The 20,971-nt window shown below is 47.6% G+C and overlaps 1 protein-coding gene across 5 annotated transcripts in view; it reads left to right on the top strand.

Annotated features, from left to right (window-relative positions):
- The window catches only part of LOC119972796 (cancer-associated gene 1 protein homolog), a 95,912-nt gene that overhangs the window by 19,050 nt on the left and 55,891 nt on the right, over positions 1–20,971 (top strand). For 4 of the 5 annotated variants that reach the window (XM_038810205.1, XM_038810208.1, XM_038810210.1 and 1 more), the window contains 7 exons: positions 289–498; positions 1,402–2,229; positions 6,907–7,188; positions 11,857–11,979; positions 13,653–13,802; positions 18,205–18,324; positions 19,915–19,986. In XM_038810205.1, coding sequence (XP_038666133.1) covers positions 289–498; positions 1,402–2,229; positions 6,907–7,188; positions 11,857–11,979; positions 13,653–13,802; positions 18,205–18,324; positions 19,915–19,986 — 1,785 coding nt within the window. The remainder of the gene's footprint in view (positions 1–288; positions 499–1,401; positions 2,230–6,906; positions 7,189–11,856; positions 11,980–13,652; positions 13,803–18,204; positions 18,325–19,914; positions 19,987–20,971) is intronic. The other variant, XM_038810207.1, reaches the window with a different exon arrangement.

Here is a 20,971-nt window from a genome sequence, read left to right as displayed (position 1 = left end):
GTTGAACCTTGAACCAAAGCAGATATCAAATCAGCATGGCGCGGTAATTTACATCATGACGTAGTGCCTATACCAGCATGGTATCCAGCGCTCTTTTTGCATCACAAGTGTGTATGTGCACGCACCATAGGTACCATTTTGGAACTCTAAACAGCAATCAATTGGCCCAAAACCTTGACGCTACAGAGCTGAAAGTCTTGCCCCTTGTCACTGCCAGTCCTCAATTAAGCAGCCCTCTGTAACATGACAGCAGTACTGACCATTTAAAAAATATGATTCATGTTTCAGAAGGCAAATAAACCCAAACAGGATGAGCTGAAGAACGGACCACAGGAGCTCAGTACAACGATCACCGAAAATTCACAGATACAGCAGCAGCATGATTCTGTGGCAAAGCAGCTCGATCACGTTAAGGCTTTAATGCAGGCAAATCAATTATTGACAGAGGGACTTCGAACCAAGCTGCTTCAGATATGGTGTCAAATGCCTAAAAATGAAGTAAGAGGTTCATTCATATGTTGTTTTTTCCTTACTTTCATCAAAGCACTTGTGGCAACAATGAAACAAAAAAATATTCAGTCCATCGCTCATTTTCCCAATGTGGGATGAAACTGTTACGCTAAATGTGTGTTTCGTTTGCAGAATTAAATTTAGAGCGGGATGTTCCAGTCCTGCCCACCGCTGGGTTCCTCTGTTCCCACCAAAGTCAGTGAAGATTTGAATGGGAAGCTTGTTAAAGCGGGGCCAGAAAATCCTGGCCACAGTATAAATAAAATCCCGACTACATTGTAGAGAGTTACCGATCGGTAGGATTTGCATCTCAGAAACAAGCCATTCAGCCCAACTGGCCATGTATTTTCCAATCGTAAGCCGATTGGCCCAGAGTTAGACTATTGTGCCCTATTTAGATCTGACAGCCTAGGTGGAGGTACGGAGGAAATTAATCCACATTCTATCAGAGATGGGAGTTATGCAGAGGAACGGGTGCCAGTGGGATCTTCCGGCCCCACCAAAGTCACTGGTGATTTGCGTTACACGCTGGCCTTGCCGTCGGGGAACCCACCTTGGGTGGGCCAGCTTCAGGAAGTCCGGAAAGTCCCGCCAGTGAGAGGGACCAGAAAATCCCACCTTCATTTTTTAGAGCAGAAAGGGATAATATTTTGGATAGAAGCACTCACAGTCATGATGAACCTTGATAAAGTTATAACAGGGAAAAGTATTGCCGTGGGTGTTAAGTCGCTGACCAGATCAGCATAAAAGGGAGAAAGTGCCATCAAAAACAGTAGAGGAAGCAGATCTCATGATGCCTTATAAAAGAAAAATAACTGCTTTTAAAATGAAAGACGGAATAAAAATTCTCTTAACGGCCCTAACACAGTTTCCCTTTTCCTTTCGAAAAAGGTAAGAACATTCCAGGAGGATGAGATTAGTGAAGTTGACAGTGAGAGCCTTCTCGTTTTTCCTGGGGAGGAATCATCTCTGGCTAGTGTTTGCGAAGATGATCATAATTTAGCGACGGAGCAACAAAGCAGTTTGTTAACGGCACCTATTGAAAATGCAAAGTGTGAAACTGCCAGTGGACCCTCTGAAACGTGTCACTCAAGGTGCAATGTGAATTGCCTAAACAATTATGTTCAGACTGTAAAGCCGCAAGAAGGGAGCATGTGCCTGGAGGAGAGGGTGCCCGATCTGGAAAAGCACTCAGAACAGCACAATGAGGCTCTTCGGACCCCGGTCTCGAGTCTCAAATGCGACCATTCCGAAGTAGAACTGGTGGGCAAAAGCCCGCCACAAAAAGATCGGATGATCATAAGCTTGAAAGACTTGGAAGGTGCTGCAGAAGAAATGCATCAGTACAACCAGAAGATTTTGCTGGCAAAAGACGCAATTGAAGATACTGCGCAGACCGTTAAGGTTAGATTGCAAAAAATCCAGTGGCAGCTTATGGAACTAGAGGCGGCCAACAGGAGCCTTCACTTGCAAATTGGGAAACTGAATGCTGATTACAGTCAGATACAGGAACATCACCAATGTGTGGTGTGTGAGAACAAAAGTTTGGCAGATCAGTGTGTTGATCTGCAAGCAAATCTAAACAGTACAGCAGCGGAAAATGAGCAGATGCTCATTGTCATAGCCAAGTTGGAGAAAAGGATAGAGGCGGCCCTTGTGAATTTAACCGAAATCTCAACAGAAAAAAATAAATTGGAGCAGCAAGTCCAGTCCTTAAAAGTAAGAAAAAATTATTAGTTTATTTTAAATTTTATTTCTTGAAAGAGGGGTCATATAGAATCATAACATTATAGAACGTCCTTAGCTTAGAACAGGCAAAACTATGATTATCCACCAGAATTGTGCTTCATGTCTGCTTATCATTGGATAGTAGTGGTGATTGAGTATGTATGCATAAAGGTGTGTGAGTTAGTCAGTGCCCTAAGCTCAATCATGCTGCCTTAATGATGTTGATGCTGCAAGTTGAAAATTGTAGGGTAATAACTATTCAGTTGGTTGACTGCTAATATATTGCTATTACAAAGTACTGGTGTCCCCTAAAATAACTAGAATGACATAATTTGATACATGTTCTACCTTTGGGCAGCTTCAAGGGAGTGGGTTTTTCTGTGCCCCCGCGCCGTGTGTTTTGCGGCTGCAGAGCAGGCCCGTCATTGGCTGGCTGTGGGATCAGAAGATCCTGCCGCTGGCCAATGAGGTGTCCCGTTCTATGCACTCCCCAGCGCCGGGAAACCCACGGCGGAGGCTCACTGTTAGCAGGGTCAGAAATCCTGCCGGTGAGAACGGCTGGAAAGTTCTGGATATGGACTGGGACGTTCATTTGGGCAGGCCCTATTGCACATGGCCTCATTGTCCTGGTCACTTTGGCAACTGCATTTATCCGAGTGATCATCTCACTCTCACTGTATCAAGTAATAACTTATATGCATTTCTAGCATTGGCTGTTCTTCTGCACTATCCCATTGTTTCAGAACTGTCAGTATTAGATAACACAAGCACAACTTGAGCGATTTTGTTCCAGGAATGGGCAGCGCGACAGCACACTGGTTAGCACCGCTGCCCCAGGGACTCGGGTTTGATTCTGACCTCGGGTGACTGTCTGTGTGGAATTTTTACTTCCCGCCGTGTCTGCGTGGGTTTCCTCCCGCTGCTCTGGGCTCCTCCCACAGTCCAAAGATGTGAAGGTGAGGTGGATTGGCCATGCTAAATTGTCCCTTCGTGTCCAGCGGTTGGATGGAGTTACAGGGATAGGGCAGGGGATTCGGCCAAGGTAGTGTGGTCGATGGGCCGAACAGCCTCCTTCTGCACTGTAGGGATTCTATGATGAATGTGAAACTATGCCACCAGGTCAGCCACTCCCATCGCTGTACATGCCGGACATGAATGGGAGCAGCAATTCCATGGGGGGGGAGGGAGGGGGGGGGGGGGGGGGGGGTGGCGGAAGCACTACGTGAGCTTGCGTGAAAGATGTGCTTTCCAGTTTCTACGCCAAGGAGGGACATATTACATCACCAGGAATATAGCAACACACATGTGCTGCAACTCTGGAATGCAAGGGACACAGAAGTTATGGAAGGTAACTGCCACTAAACCCAACCAGGTATCTAAGGTAAAGCCAGATGTGTAGCATAGGACCATAACACCAGGTCCGTCATTTCTTGTGGGAGCCATTGCGAGGCCCAACATACTGGTATGTCTTTAAGGGTCATGATTAACAGCAGCCAACATCACTATTGTGAATTCAGTGATCTCCTGTCACATCTTGCCTCGTGTGCCAGGAACAACCTTGAAATATTAGCGAGCTGAGTTCAGTCTGTGGTCTCAGAGTTGCAGATCTACCTTGTACCCTTATCCGAGCCTCCTATTTTTTGGCTTTGCCCCCACAGCCAAGGAGACAGCCAAGAAATCGGCTACCAGACCTTCCAAATCAATCCTGTTCTGAGCCAGCTGTCGGAGTGGTTCGGAGAACTCCTGACGTGCAGGAGTGCAGATGTGGAGTGCGGATGTGTTATTTTTCCAGCGTGCATCACAATCATGTCAGCTGCAGCCAATGTACAAATTGCTCTTACAAAGCTGTAAAGTAGCATTATTTCAAATATATGAAAGCGAACATAGAACCCTAGCCACTGTCTGAAACTGAACTAAATTGTTCGCAACCATGACATGCTGTTTGACTCTTGCTTCACTCCCAACCCCATATTCTCACCATCTCCAAGATCACCAACTTCCAGGCTCAGCGCCTTTCACCTGAGAAAACATCACCTTCCTCCTGGTCTCAACCCGCCTGCTACAGAAACTCTCATCCATGCCTACGTTACCTCCAGATTTGACTACGTATTTCTGTGCTCCTACCTCGCACCCTCAGTAAATTTAAGCTCATCCACAACACTGCTGTCCTTACCCTAAATCGCAGCAAATCCATTTTACCCATCACCCTGTGCTCCCTAACCTACATTGACTTGATGGTCGCGATCTAACCAAAAAAAACCAGAGTTTGTTCTGAGAGGTTTACACGCCGGGAACGACCCCGCTATCTAATGGCACTCTTGTGTTTTCAGGCTCCGGTGGGGAATGCCTCCCGTGGCCGCACTTAACGTCATTTCCTGCACTGAGGAACGCTGACAAGCGTTCCCCCCAACCCCCCAACTCACCTATAAGGGGGTCCTCGTGCCCACCCACACAGCCCCGGGCCCCATCACTGGGATAGGAAATGTGCCAGCGTAGCACAATGGGAGTGCCATCTGGGCACCTTGGCAGTGCCAACACTGACACCCAGGTGGCACTGTCGGGGTGCCCAGGTGTCATTGCCAGGCTGGCAGTGCCAAGGTGCCTGGGTGTCATCAGCAGCGCCAGGGTGTCACCCTGCCCAGATAACAACCACCCTGGGGCCTCCGTTTCAGGGACAAGTAGTAAACGGGGCCTGGCTGGGGTCTCCTTGGCAAGACTGGTAGATCCCGGGTGCTGGTTCAGCCGGCCATCAGCAGAGTTAAGTGAGCTTTTAAACTTGCTTAACTCTGCAAGTCTGGGCCCTGTCCATTGTGGACGGGAACCAGATTGCTTAACGACTGTCGGGGACCCCGGAAGAGGCCTCTCCCTACCATGTCCCATCCCATCCCAATTCTGGCGGGACGTGGCCAGTAAACCGTGCCCTATATTTCTCATCCTTATTTTCAAATTCCTCCATGGACTTACCTGTCCCTATCTCTGTAACTTGGTCATACCCTGCACTTCTCGAGATCTCTGTTAGCCTTCAATTCTGACCTCATGCGCAACCCTGATTTTCATCATTCTACCACTGTTGGCCGTACCTTCAGCACGTCCAAGTCCCTCCCTAACCCTCTTCCCACCTCCTGGAAGACTCTCCTTAAAAGCAACCTCTTTGATTAAGCCTTTGCTTCCCCCTCCTGGTATCTCTTTACATGTCTCAGTGTCTCAAGGTTTGTTTGCGCATCGTCTTGGGCTGTTTTACTATATTAGAGGTGCTATAAAAAGTACTGGGCGCGATTCTCCGCCCCCCATGCCGGGTGGGAGAATAGCGGGAGGGCCTCCCGACATTTTTCACGCCCTCCCGCTATTCTCCCCCCCCCACGCCCGACCCACGGCACGAATCGCCGCTCGCCGTTTTTTACGGCGAGCGGCGATTCTCCGAGGCCGAGCGGCCGGGCCTTCACGCCCATTTCAACACGGCAGCAAACACACCCGCTCGCTGCCGTCGTGAAACGGGCGCCAGATGCCCGTTTGGGGCATCTAGAGGCCCGATTGGCACGGGAGCATCACGACTGTGCTCGGGAGGGGACAGGCCCGCGATCGGTGCCCACCGATCGTCGGGCCAGCGTCCAAAGCAGACGCACTCTTTCCCCTCTGCCGTCCGGCAAGATCAAGCCGCCATGTTTTGCCGGGCGGCTGAGGAGAAAGACGCCAACTGCGCATTCGCGGGTTGGCGTTGTCCAACCTGCGCATGCACGGCTGACGTCATCGGCCACGTCAGCCGCCGTGACGCTTGACGTGCGGCCGTGACGACCGTCGTCAAGGCCGTGACGCACGGGGCCGCGCTCCTAGCCCCGCCCGGGGGGGGGGGGGTGAATCGGCCCCGGAAGTGGCCGTGAAGGCTGCTGTGGGTCACGGCCTGTCCCATGGTAGCCTTTACGATTCTCCGCATTTGCGGAGAATCTCGCCCACTGTTTTTGGAATGAGAAAGGTAATTCACTCGCAACCATGCTCATTCATTCCACGGACTGTGCATAATGTGTTTCCCCCACCCAATCCATCGCCACTCCCGAGAAAAGAATTTGAATGTACTCTCTTGGCATCTCCCCTTCCTCCCCACAACCTCCAAAACAAAAATGGCAAATGTAGAATATGTCTCATCTTGCACCTCATGTCACGAGCTTGTTTATTTCAATTTAACTACCTCAAAGGAAACAATGCTTATCCGTGGAACGTTTAGCTATTCCATGAATTTATTTCCTATTCAATGAATGGAAACAATGGAACCTGTGGTTAATTCCGAACAGATTAGAGTGGAAGCCAGTCAAACTGAACGATATATCTCTCTACACTAACGTATAGCAGTGTTTCCATGGCTTGCAGGAAGCACAGTTTGGTCCCTCAGTGTGAAGTGACAGTCTCAATAAATTTAACTAAAAGGTTCAATATTACTGCAAAATCAAAGTAACCTTAGCCTAAAGAATTAGAGAATATAATTAAACAACGTTTACTATCTTTTTTTGCTGTCAATGAAGTTGTGGGCTTTGTCGGACACCTGTATTTGTTGTTTGCAACCCTTCAAGGCGAACTGGGTTTAGATTCTCAAAATATTTCTCAGCAAGTAAGCCCTTTTTAAAATTCTATTTAAGAAACGCACAGAGAAAAATTGATTTCCTTTCTCCTTGCCAGGAGGAGTACAAGAGGCACGAGGAGGCAAGGATTGCGGAGAGGGAGCAGATTAACAAAAACTACAGCAAGCTAGTTGATGAGATTGAAGTGCTTCGTGTGCGGACTGAGAAGGAGCACTGCAACACACTGAACCTGAAGCAAGAAATTTCCGCAGTGAGGAGCGAGAACCACCGGCTACAACAGGTCGCAGAGGAGGAGACCAAGAAAAAGAGATTAGCTGAGCTGGACGCCAAGAGGTGGAAAAAGGAGTTTGACATACTGGCTGCCGAGCAGCAGGAGAAAGTACGTTCTCACTAAATGACTTCATGCTGAGAGCAGACTCGCCTGAGAAATGATTAAGGATAAGGAAGATGTTTTTATGTGCATGAATTATTTATTGCCGGTCACTGCTGAGTGTGAACTTCCAGCCACCATTTTAAAGTAATATTTTTTGTCCTAATCACTTGTGTTATTTTCACAATAAATTCCTACGTCGTTATTTCTGGCAACTGTGCAAAGTTGCCGATGCTGTAATTACACCTTCCTGCCGGTGGTAATCCAGCAGTGCTTCCACCAATGGAATGCTGTCACTTCAGTGTGACAAATTCAGGCAGGCGATTTTTTTTTTTTACAAATAATGTGGGCATACTTGTTTACAATCGAGTGGCAAATAATTGGCACGCCAGCATGCAAATGTGAAACCCTGGTTTCAAATTGCGGTGGAAATTGGGTGGAGGGTGGGTGGCCAAATTGTCCCGACCTCGGCACTATGAGGCCTGAGCGATTTGGACACCAGGCCGCGTCTTTTTACATTGGCTCAGTTGCTTGCTTTGAAGCTGGCTGGGATCAGCAGATAGGCAGGAGCAGACCGTCAGGTGGCAGGACAGGATACACATTTGCTGCCAATTTAATTGCCTTAAGTTAAAGTGGCTACAGAGTCCTTGGCAGAGCAGCATACAGACAAAATAAGGTGCACGCGAAAGGTAGTCACATTCTGAGCAGTTGTTGGCTGAAAATCTTTTATAAGTTCATAAGATGTAGGGGAAGAATTAGGCCATTTGGCCCATCGGGTCTGCTCCGCCATTCAATCATGACTGATCTCATCCTGGCCTCAACTCCACCGGCCTGCCCTTTCTCCATAATCCTTGAACCCATTCCCAATTAAAAATCTGTCTAACCCCTCATTAAATTTACTCACTGCCCCAGCATCCACCGCACTCTGGGGTAGCTGTAAGAGTGCTTTTTCCAGTTTTGTTTACAGGACATATACTGTGTACCAAGGCATTTCTGCAAAGCTTGATCGTTTTGCACTCCTGGAATAAACTGCCCTTGTAACATGGCCACCCATAGAAGGTCGAAACTGGAATTGGTACTCGGGGATGAGCTTCAAGGCAACATTAGAAATATCAGAAAGTAGCTTGAAAGAGCTGGACAAACCAAATTAGTGCCAGAGAGAGGGAGATTCGCTAACTTGTGGTGCTCCAGTGATCTGATGGTGGTCCAATGTCATGGCACGGCTACATTTCCAAAGGGCTGTGGGGGGTGAGTGATAAAAGGCAGCAGCATGTGACCATTGGGCCATGTGTTTCCTAGCCCTCAGCTGGCTAGCCGCTACACAACGTGCTGCTCCTCACCAGTGTACTGTTCAGCCGCCACAGCCGAGTTGCTGCTTGCAAACATTATGGAGAGGGTGAGAATTGGAGGACGTGTGCAGGTGTGTTCAAGGGTGGTGGGGCGTTGTTCTTCCAGGCTGCCATGTCAGAAACCACAGCACATTATCTTGGTCGACCCTCCAGTGCAGTGTGGCACCGAGGAGGGGGCATTGCACAAGTAAAGGGGTTGCCTTTTGGACAAGACATTAAACCCACACCCCATTTTGTCTCTCAGGCACACATAAACACAGGATCCGATTGCACTATTCAAAGAACACGGGAGTTTTTCTTGTGTTAAAGGCAACATTTTTTCCTCACCCAAAATCACCAAAAAGGTGATTTATGCTGTGCATAGGATCTTGATGTGTGCAAATTGGTTCCTGATGTGTCTGCCTAACATTCAAAAGTCCGCACCTCGGCATGCCCCAGGGTCACGAAAGGTTATTAATATGCGCATGTTTGTTCTTATTGTGCAGCAAGGCTGTGTTACAGAAATGTAATGTGTGATGCACTTTGCAAGTTGTTGGCATGCCAGGGCTTTCATACAACTGTGAGCTGCAGCACCAATATCTGTCAACTTAAACATAGGCAAACTTTGTGGAAGAGCAAGTGTAAGGTAGCACTCCTAACCTAGGAGTTTAACCCTACGAGTTGATGAGTCCAAAAATCACAACTTCAAACGCCGCCTAAGGATCTGAGTGCTTATTCTCGCCTTCAGTTCAGTATGGCAGGGGGTGCCGCACCATTGTGGGTGTGGCAGTAAGATGTTAACTAAAGGCACTATCTGCCTGCCAAGATGAGCGTGGCAGTGCTGATGTCGTGGCCAAAATTTATCCCTTGATCAGCACTGCAAAATAAGTCCCAATTAGTCATTGGGTAGCATGGTGGTTAGCACAATTGCTTCACAGCTCCAGGGTCCCAGGTTCGATTCCCGACTTGGGTCACTGTCTGTGCGGAGTCTGCACGTTCTCCCCGTGTCTGCGTGGGTTTCCTCCGGGTTCTCCGGTTTCCACCCACAGTCCAAAGATGTGCGGGTTAGGTGGATTGGCCATGATAAATTGCCCTTAGTGTCCAAAATTGCCCTTAGTGTTGGGTGGGGTTACTGGGTTATGGGGATAGGGTGGACGTGTGGGTTTGGGTAGGGTGCTCTTTCAAAGGGCCGGTGCAGACTCGATGGGCTGAATGGCCTCCTTCTGCGCTGTAAATTCTATGATTCTATGATTTATGGCACTGCCATTTATCAGAGTTTGCGGTGCACACTTTGGCTGCTGTGCTTGTCTACAAAACAGAGGCAGCAGTTCGAAAAGCAATGTTATTGTCTGTGAAGCACTTTGAAATGTCTTCAGGATTCCAAATGCCTGTGTTTCCTTTAGTGTGAGTAAGTATCAGAGTTCTCGGCTCGGCACAACATTGGGGGCCGAAGGGCCTGTTCTGTGCTGTACTGTTCTATGTTCTATGTTCTTTCAGTAAGGCAGCAGTAGATGTGCAGCATTCTGCTGGTCACAACTTTGTGAAGTGCATACATGAGAGTCGGCTACAATGCCTCTGCTGCTCCCTGATGGCGGGCTGCCTCCTTCTCTGTCTATTCACAGTTACTGTGGGAACTGTAGGCAGGGATTTCTCTGACGCCCATCTTCCACTGCTCTTTGGGCAAGCTGATCGGAATGCCAGTGAAGGTACTGTCGCATCACTGTCTACACAACAGATGGTTCGTGTGCTACCCCCCACCACAGAATCCTTTTGCTGTCTCCTAATCTGCTTTACTACCTACACCCTTTGCACAGGAAGAAACAGTGTTTGACCCCCACCTGTGGTAGCTTACCAGTACATGACCATATCCCATCAAAATGCAAACTGCAGTCCTTTCAAAGCCTTTATTGTGGCAGCTATTGTGCTCCTCTCCATTGCCGAGTTGTCATAGTGGGAGGCGCCGTTCTAATTGGGAATTTCTTACTGGGCGCATTGAATTGGAATTGGCTCTGAAAGACCACGGCAGGGTTCGCTGTGCACAGTTTGAGCAGGGGCAAAGCCTGCGGGAAAACCAACCTCTCTGAGAAATTGTGGGAGCCATAATGAAACAATTAGATATCAGCACGTAACTTTGATACTTGAACATACGAAATAGGAGGAGTAGATCATAGGCGCCTTCGAGCTGGCTCTGCCATTTAGTAAGATCTTGACTGATCTAACTCGGCTCCACTTCCCTGCACTATCTCCAGATTCATATCTGTTAGTATTGATTCTGTTAGTATGTAAAAATCTATTGATCTCGGTCCTGAATATACTCAAAGGCTGAGCATGGACAACTCTCTGGATTGGAGGATTCCAAAGACTCACAACCAGTTGCTTTTCTCCTTATCTCATTCCTAAATGCCACTGACCGCTTCTTCTGGGACTGACCCTGGTTCTCCAGCGGGATCCTTCGGTCCCACCCGCAAGTGGGGTTTACCGGTGTCACCAAAGTCAATGGACCTTTGGCTGGCTCTGGAAAATCACACCAGCCAGGGGCAATATCCTTCCACCATCTTCCTTGTAAAGGCCCTTTTGTTGCTTTAGGCAACTTTCATTTTCGCTCCTGACATGGAGCGACTGTCAATTTTGCTTCTTTGTTCCATGGGTAGATCAGCAAAGATGGGAGGAGGCTGGAATGGAGCACAGACACCAGCATTGACTGGTTGGGCCGAATGGCCTGTTTCTGTGCCATTTATCATATGAGGTTGAACCGAAGTCTTCAAAAGAAAACTAGAAGGCTCAAGTTAGAACTTTTCGCACTGGATTTCTATGGGAAAAATTACCTTATGAAATAGACTGCCCCTAAAGACAGCAGTCATGGCATTTATGTGGTGTTTTATAGCAATTTGTTAAGTTAAGTAGTTAGTAGATCGTTGGCTGTGGTTTGTACCTTAATAAAAAACAGCCTGTAAGGATTAATGAAAGGTATTCAGCAAGATCTTTTAACAGAGCTTCCAAGAGTGGGGATATGTTGAAACTGAGCTTTACAATCAAAAGATGCGACACAGAGACATTTAATGGCTCAAAACCCAGTTGAACTTAAGATGCGTTACATTTTCAAACCGCAGCGAATGAGTCTGGCTCCATGTTGCCTCTGGATGTTAACAGGGACTCACTCCTAAGTTAACTTTTTTTAACTTCCTGAAGATTCAAAAAAGTAAAGGTTTTACACATATGCGTTGTTTGCAGAGAGAATCAAAAAGCGTAGTAAATACGAGAAGGAAAAACAAAGTCGTGTGGAAAATGTAAACAACTTTTACATTTCTTCCTCCTCCTCCCTCCTTTATTACGTTGTGTTTTTGGTTAGGAAAGGCAAACCAATATTGTGGTGCAGACGTTGAAAACTGAAATGAATACATTGAAAGATACTTCCAAACTGAAAGAAAAAGAAATCAGACAAAACATGAAAATGCTGGCTAACATTATTCTGGTGAGACGTTAAATATATTTGTTCTTTTTAACTGGGAGTTTTAGGCAATGGCTATTTGTGGTACTCTGTCTGTGTGTACTTCATTCAAAAATAATGTTTGTCTTTCTACATGTTAGAAGAAGCCAATGGCAACACATTTCATTGATGTTGTAACTTCAGTGTAAAAACATGTCTCATGGTGCTTTGCATAGGGGACATCTGAAGACACCAAACATATTAAGGGCCAGGGAGTTAGGAGAGGCGACCAAAATGTTGGTGGGAAGCATTGGGTTTCACACAAGACTTTTTTGGAGGTCCAGACGAGTGAATGGAGGGTTTGGCGAGGGAGTAGCATCAACCAGCTAAAGAAGCAATTAGGGAGGTCGAGGGACATACACAGAAGGCCGGATGCGGAGGACAAAAGGTTTTGGTGAGGACATTAAGCCTGAAAGATCTTTTGAAATTACAGCGGGGCAGAGCTGAGGAGAGGGATCTGACGATGAGGATGATGACTTTAAATCCAATGTATTTGGGGAGGCTAAGAACCTGGTGCATGAATGGATGAGCAGGACTTAATGTGGGATAAGGTAGTTCTAGTTGAATTTTGGACGAGTTAGAAATTCACCAAGGTAGGAATCTGGGAGATCTGCATTTGGAGAAATCAAGAACAGTGGTGAAAAAGTGTGGCTGAGAATATAACAAGCAGTAAAGAAGAAATATGGAGGCTGATGGATAGGATCAGCAAAATGCTGTTCCTTGTCCAAAAACAACTTCTCTTTACGAATTTCCCACCTGCACCATGTGTTATTTACAGTGGAACTAGGTGTTATTTTCCAATGCTGAAAGGCTCAAAAAGTCCCAGTTCACTTGTTAAATGGCAAAAGATATTTAAAAAGCATTTTCATTTAATGTTTGAGCTTTCTAGTGGTTCCAAAGCAAATTACCGTACAATGGTATTGTTACGGTTAGGTAATAACTGTGCATAATGATTGTGTTCACCCAATCTTGTCAAAATGTTATAATTATGGCCTAATGTTTTAAAAGGATACACAGTAGTTTAGGTGCTGTGCAGCAGGCTACCAGCTTGTAAACCAGGAATTCAAATCACCCCATGGTATGCCGCAAAGTTGAATTCATGAGATTTGGTAAATTGTGGGCGAGCACCAGGGTGGGGGAAAAAGAAGACCGGTTTATTAATGATCTTCAGCACGGAGACGCGCAACATTTACCCTGTCAGTCAGGTATCTGACTCCAGTCCTGCACTGCACGATTGACTCTTAATTGTCCTTGCAAGTCGCACAATTGCACCAACAATTAGTTTCATTGACATAGCCAAGCGTTAGTTTCTCAGTCAATACATGCAGCTTTGCCGTGCAGTTCCGTCACATCTTGAGAATTTTGAAAAATCTCCCCCCCACCCCGCCAGCGGTGTGTTTTACAGAGGTGACCCACCATTGGGCAGCAGCAGGACCTTCCAGTCCCGCCGCTGTCAATAGGGTTTCCCATTGTTCGCAAACTTTTCCGCCTGATGGGAGTTGCCATCAGCGGGAACGGAAGATCCCGTCAGCGGGGAATGGCGAAAAATCTCAGCCTATAATTTGATTTCATTCCTGCCAGTATATATATATATATTTTTTTTACTTTTGCTTTGAAGTACAACTAAAGTTTGCTTTAATTACTACATTTTGACCTAGGACATGAAGTTGGTGCACTCTGATTTATCGACCAAAAAACCATCAGAAAAAGGAGATTGCGCCAATTCTGTCTGCGTCAGGAGAACCAGCCAAATACTCTCCAAAATAGATGTCATCCTTTCGTCAATGGAAGGAATCATTATTTGCCGGGTAATTATAATCAGCATTTGGAATTTTGTCTGTTTACAAATTCATTAGCCTAAGTTTCATAGTTGGGTAAATAAGCGTTTAGTTGAGGAACACATACCCATTCCTTGGTTGTTTGACATGAAGGTATCAGGCAACCCACCTGCCCTTCTGTCTATTGAGGCCCTTAAGTGAACAATTAAGGACTTCCTTCTGCTTCCATCACAATTTTTTCAGCTTGTGGGGACAAGGCGAGCTGCTTGGCAGCTTTCACTGCAGAGGCCTCGGTCCGACAGGAAGGAAGTAGGTGGAAATATCTTCTTTTGGAGAACCTCAAGCCCATTGCGGGCACCTCACCCAACATGGTAACCCTCTTTACGCTTCCCCATAAGACCACAAGATATAGCAGCTAAAGTAGGTCATTCGGCCCATCAGGTCTCTCCTTCATGAGATCATGACTGCTCTGGGACGAAATTCTCCGACCTCCTGCAGGGTCGGAGAACCGCCCGGGGCCGGCGAAAATCCCGCCCCCCGCCATGGCCGGAATTCTCCGCCAGCCGGGAATTGGCGGGGGCAGGAATTGCGCCGCTCCGATCGGCGAGCCCCTTGCGGCGATTCTCCGGCCCGCAATAGGCCGAAATCCGCCGCTGTCAGGCCTCTCCCACCGCCGTGGTTTAAACCACCTCTGGTGGCGGCGGGATTGGCGGCGCGAGCGGGCCCCCGGGGTCCTGGGGGGGGCGATCGGACCTCGGGAGGTGTCCCCACGGTGGCCTGGCCCACGACCGGGGCCCACCGATCGGCGGGGCGGGCCAGTGCCATGGGGGCACTCTTTTTCTCCCGCCGCCGCCACGGCCTCCACCATGGCGGAGGCGGAAGAGAACCCCCCTACCGCGCATGCGCCGGTGGTGACGTCAGCGGCAGCTGACGCACCGGCGCATGCGCGAACCGGCGAAGGCCTTTCGGCCAGCCCGACGCCAGCCGGCGGGCGTCTAAGGCCGTTGGCGCTGGTTTTGGCGCCAGTCGGCGTGATACCAACCACTCCGGCGTGGGCCTAGGAGCCCCCAAAGGTGCGGGGAATTCCGCACCTTTCGGGAGGCCCGACGCCGGAGTGGTTGGCGGCACTCCGCTACGCCGGGACCCCCCGCCCCGCCGGATAGGGGAGAATCCCGGCCCTGATGCGATAATCCTCAAATCCACTTTTCCTCCTTATCCCATAACCCTTGATTCCATTTCTGATTAAAAATCTGTTTATCTCAGCCTCAACGTAATTAACGATGCAGCCTCTACAGCCCTCTATGATAAAGAATTCCATAGATTCACTACCCTCTGAGAGAAGAAATTCCTCCTCATTTCTGTCTTAAATGAGCGACCCCTTAATCTGAGATTCTGCCCTCTGGTCCTAGACTCTCCCAAAAGGGGAAACAGCCTCTCAGCATCGACCCTGTCAACCCCCCGGAGAATCCGATATGTCTCAATAACGTTGCCTCATTCTTCTAAACCTCATTGAGTACAGGTCCAATCTACACAACCTCTCCTCATGAGAATATCCCTCAATACCCAGAATGAACCTAGACTGGACTGCCACCAATGCCAGTCTATCTTTCCTTAGATATGGAGACCAAAACTGTTCACAGTATTCCAGGTGTGGTCTAACTAGTGATTGGAATAATTTTAGCAAGACTTCCCTGTTTTTATATTCCATTCCCTATGAAATAGAGGTCAACATCCCATTTTCCTTCCCTTACTTGCTGAACTTTAGCTCCTTTATTCTTCCTTTCAAAGGGAATAACTTCACATTTTCCTACATTTCATTCCATCTGCAAAGTTTTTGTCTACTCACCTAACCAGTCTTTACACCTCTGTAGACTCTGTGCAATTCTCATCAGTTGCCTTCCCAACTATCTTTGTGTCATCCGCAAACTTTCACCTCAAATCATCCAAGTCATTAATATATATTTTAGCCCCGATACTGATCCCTGTGGTACTCCACTAGTTACAGGTTGCCATCCTGAAAATACCCCCTTTGTCCCAATTCTCTGGGAAGAATTTTCCCAAAATTGCAGAGTGCTGGATCAGGAGAGAAAAGCTGTGTGAAATTCGCCGGCTTCTCAGACGCCTCTCTCGCCTGGCAATACAATGCTGTGTGCAAGAATTTGGTGAAGATCACACAGCCAGCTGGAGGGGCGGGGCCAAAACACACCAGCAAAACAGGGAGTCTGAGATCGGCGTGGAATTTTGAAAGGTCTCAACAATCTTAAGGTTAAATTAAAGACACCCCCTCTGCCACGTAACAGACTTCGGGACCCCCCAGCGGGTAAAGGAAACACCCCCAACCCCCACTCATAGAAGGGCAACCAACTCCCCCACCATGCAAAGATCGGGGCAACCCACCCCCCGCACATCACGCAATCATAAGGGTGACCCAAGACCCCCGCAACCCCCTCCTCTCCATCAGCGTCTGGACACACCCTGACCCATCACTGGTACCACCCATTCTCCCCGCCACTGGTAATGCCTGCGCAATGGCGTGAAGCCCGGTAAGTGAATGTAAATATATTAAAAACTGTGAAAAATCAGGTTCATACCCTTTCTGGGGTTAACCTGACATGTCACCAGCGGGAGGAGGGTAAGAACTCAAACTGATATTTCAACGGCGCAACAACCGTTATGCCCTCTCACAAGATTTAGCGGTCATAACGGGATTTGCATCCACGGCGAAGAGGCTGGCTAATTTCAACCCTGTGTTTTCTATCAGTTAGCCAATCCCGATACATGCTAATATACTACCACCAACTCTATGGGCTCTTATTTTATTTAGTAACCTTTTATGCGGTACTTTAATCAAACACATTTTTGGAAATCCAAGTATGTTACATCTAATGGTTCCCCTTTATATATCCACAAAGAATTCTAATAAATGTCAGGAATTATTTCCCATTCATCAAGCCACGCTGACTCAGTTTGATTATAGTTTCTGTTCCCAAATGTTCTGCCCTTCCTCCACCCTCAGCTTCTTTAACTTGACTACTTACCCAGCCATGCACCCCCCTCCCCGCAAATTCCCGAACTTACCTTCTCTTCATGTGGGCTGGTTATTTTCCCAACAGTGGCCACTACTGTCTTCTGGCACTGCTGTAACTACACAGCTGCCAGCCAGAATGATCAATCACCTGCACAGCAGGAGTTCAAGGCATGGGAGGTCCAGATGTACCCTTCAGAGGGCAAACTACCTCAAGCAGTATTTCTATCATAACAGGGTCAGTTACCTGTGAGACTTTTAGCTGCTGTTGTATAAAGAGTCAAAGGTTCTTCTCCTTTTCTCAAACACTTTTATTTCACTTCAACAGACTGGACAAAACACTATCTTCACATCACCTGATCCAAAGGCCACCTGAAGCCTCTTTACATATCAGTGTCAATTATTGGATACTTAACATAAACTCTTAACCCATTACTTAAAAGTCTCCCCTTTCTTGGAGAAAAAAAATAATTAGGTGAAAACAAAATTATAAGAAACTCAAAAACACACATGTAATTTCCCCCACCTTCTCGTTTTTTCTTTTTTTTTGGAAGAAAAAAATAACAGTCACAGAAACAGGCACCCTTCATTAACAATATCCAAAAGTTTCTGTGAACTAGCCCTTCTTTTTGTAAAACAGTCTGACAATTGATAGCTACTGTCGACCCATTTAATTTTTGCTATTTCCCCTCTGTCCGAAAATCTGCTTCAAACTTGCGATGTCTATCCTTAACCTTTTTTCATTGACACTTTTTGTAGAGTGCATGAAATATGATTTTGATAAGCCTGCAGCAGCAACTTTAAAAGGGAAGAAGAGTGAAAAAGAGTAGGCGTTAATCGTGGGAGGGAAAGGTTTATGCAGCATCTTTGCCTGCAAGAAGGCAAAATATTGGAAATCTTTAAGGCCCATCGCCTACCCCAGCTGCAGTTAAAAACAAAATAAAACAGGAAATACTGAAAAATCTCCGCAGGTCTGGCAGCATCAGTGGAGAGAGAAACTGAGTTAATGTTACAAGCCCAATGTGGCTCTACTTCAGAGCGACAGAGAGGGAGCTCCTGCTTGTTCCTGTTTTTGTTTCCGATTGCCACAGTATTTTTCTTTAATTGCAGTAAAAACGAGTTTGCTTCAAGCTTTCCTTAAACGCACCTGAGGTTCCCTTGCAAGTTTCACTCTAAATAGGTGCCTCCTCACCTCTCCCTCAGTGGGCAGGAGCAAGAGCTGGTTGGAGCAAACAGGCAGAGTTGATGATATCCTTGGACCCTGTGACTGTGCCAATTGACCTTCATTTACAATATTCATGAGATTCCTAGTCTGTTTTAAGTGGAAGTGCCCAGATTACAGCGATTAATCCACAAATGTGGTCAGGTAAAAAGTGCGTTAAGGTGTACAATGTAATTCTGTTCCAGGAATCCAACAGCCGTTCTAATGGTATACCTCCAGGTGAGGACACTGGCCATAAAGAAAACATAGATTTGAAGGAAAAAGCACCTGAGACGAACAATAATATCAAACATTCGAAACAAGAGGTGAACATCCTTAGTATATATGTTTAGTACAGATTGTTATGGTATGAGGCTTGATTAACCACTTTCAAGAAAATCAAATCCTATGCTTTTAATCAGGAATGTATCTGTAAGAAAAGAAACCATTACCAGCTTTTCTTTCTATTTATTGGGTTTTAGCGATTGTCCGGTTTGTTGTCTATTTGAACTTGTATAGGGGCGGAATTTCCCAAGCCTCCTTCGGCGGGTTCAATGGTGGGCGAGGGGGCTGAATATGGCGGGAGACCCAGAAATAATTTTCCGGTGGCGTGAATTTACAGGGGAATCTTCCGCTGCTGCCCACCACAGCAGGCCAGAAAACCCACCAAAGACCGGCATGAAACTCATTTGCACCCCATTAATTGGATGCAGATAAAGCCCTCCCCCAATTCCCGATTCTCTGTGATGCCGGCAAGAAAACACACCGGCATGAAACATGTTCGGAACAGCGTGGCTTGCGGATGTTGGGGCTCTCCTGAACAATGCCTGGGACAGGATGGAGGCCGCCTGCGATCCTGGAACACCAGAGCAGTGGAACTGGGGAACATTTTCAGGTGGACCTTCCAGATTAGGTGTCCTGGGAGGGGGGGTCTGTGTTCCGGTCTCAGCATGTTCCGGGAGATCCATGTCCGTTCTCAGGGGGGTCCACCTTCTGGCCTCGGAGTGTTCCGGGAGATCTATCTTCAATTCCAGGTGGTCCACCTTCTTTCTTCAATAGTCGGTCAGTGATGTTGGGCGCCTCTTGGATACGGTGCCCAGATACGATAGCGCCATCAGGGCTGACCCACCATTGAACACGCCATATAACACCCAGGTGCTTAAATAATGAGGTCGGGATTGGAAGATCTGGTATGTTTTCTTGCCGCCCGCCACAGGGGAAACACTTCCAAATTTCAGCCCCCGCCACAGGACTTGGGGCGCGATTCTCCGGAAGTGATTTCTAAGTGTGGCAGCGAGCAGGAACTGCTGCGAGCTTCCCGGCGTTCGGGCCCAGCGAGGCCGGCAACGCAATTCAACATTAATTGGTCCACTAATGAGACCCTTTGGCCTCTCGCCGCAAATGAAGGCTCGCAGCCGATTCGCCGGCACCGCGCTCGCCAGCCCCCCCCCCCCCCCCCAGCTAACAAGGTTGAGCAGCACTTAAGCTGCACTTGCTCACCCAGCCAGCTCGCAACAATGGCGCGCAGGAGACTTGCCCCAAGATTCGGGGACGCTGAGCGGCTGCTATACGGGGTGGAGGCCAAGAGGATAAACAACAAAGTAAATAACCCTCACCCAATTGACAACCAGCCAACGTGGTTTACATACACATTTCCCCAGTCCCTCCTCCCCCACTAACTGTTCCTGCCTCAACGCCCCCCCCCCCCCCCCCCCCCCACCTCCCTCCCTCCCTTAACCTCCTCCACTATTTTAATAAAGAATGTTAACGCTTGAAAAGTAATTCGGCTGAAGGCTCCATTATGTAATATATACAATAGTTTACTAGTTAATGGGAAAGTAACTATAATCTATTGGCAAACACCAGACATTAAGGTGGGAGAAGCAATTCATAAAGAAACATTTGCTTGGTTTCAGGAATGTGCAGCAGTTGATTTGAAAGTGAGAGACTCTTTAGGCAGCCCTACGTCATCCCATAGAACCAGCAAGGTTAGTGTTTGTATTCGAGAAGAAAAAATAGACGCGCAAGTTTTGCCCCTTGACACATCGACAGAGGCGTCAATTAATTAATTTTACATCAGTTAATTTAGTGGATGGAAAAACACGGCCATAAATGTGTAATTTTCCCACCTGTATTCCCTGTGGGCGTGATCCTATGCCAGAAACCTACAAACAAGATGCTTAATCTGTAATCTCTCTTAAGTATGTTTTGGCTCCGCTTGTTTCCGCCTCTCCCTCCTTGTGATTTTATGAACCATACATCATTCTAAGAGAAGGAGAAACCCAAGAGTGCTGTTCCGTCTGGTCCCCATTTGTGGGGACCAGTGCTGAGTAGCGCTCACCTGAGGTCTCCTGAGGCGAAGGGGATGAATCCCAAAGCCTCAGGTACCTCGGGAATCTACATATTAGAGTGAGACTAGCTGTCTCGCTCTAATATGCAGATTTGCCAAAAAGTGATCCCTCCCGCACTGGGCTGAATTTACATTGCAACGTCCAATGAGATCTTGCGGGGCATTGTGAGCCATGTAGATCCCGGGAGTAGGGTCTCCAGCCTTTACCGGCCAAGCTGCGAGCTGCTTTTCTGGCAGAGCATGGCCGACAGAGTGCTCCCATAGAATTCCAACAGTGCAGAAGGTGGCCACATGGCCCATCAAGTCTGCACAGCCCCTTGGAAAGAGCACCCTACCTAGGCCCACTCCTCTGCCCTATCCCCATAACCCCACCTAACCTGCACATACTTGGACACTAAGGGGCAATTTAGAATAGCCAATCCACCTGACCTGCACATAGAACAGTGCAGCACAGAACAGGCCCTTCGGCCCTCGATGTTGTGCCGAGCCATGATCACCCTACTCAAACCCACGTATCCACCCTATACCCGGTACCCAACAACCCCCCCCCCCCCCCCCTCTTAACCGTACATTTTTTAGGACACTACGGGCAATTTAGCATGGCCAATCCACCTAACCCGCAC

The sequence above is a fragment of the Scyliorhinus canicula genome, chromosome 10 (assembly GCF_902713615.1).
Source record: "Scyliorhinus canicula chromosome 10, sScyCan1.1, whole genome shotgun sequence".
Taxonomy (NCBI): domain Eukaryota; kingdom Metazoa; phylum Chordata; class Chondrichthyes; order Carcharhiniformes; family Scyliorhinidae; genus Scyliorhinus; species Scyliorhinus canicula.
The sequence above is the reverse complement of the archived record's forward strand: the minus strand, read 5'-3'. Positions and strand labels throughout refer to the sequence as shown.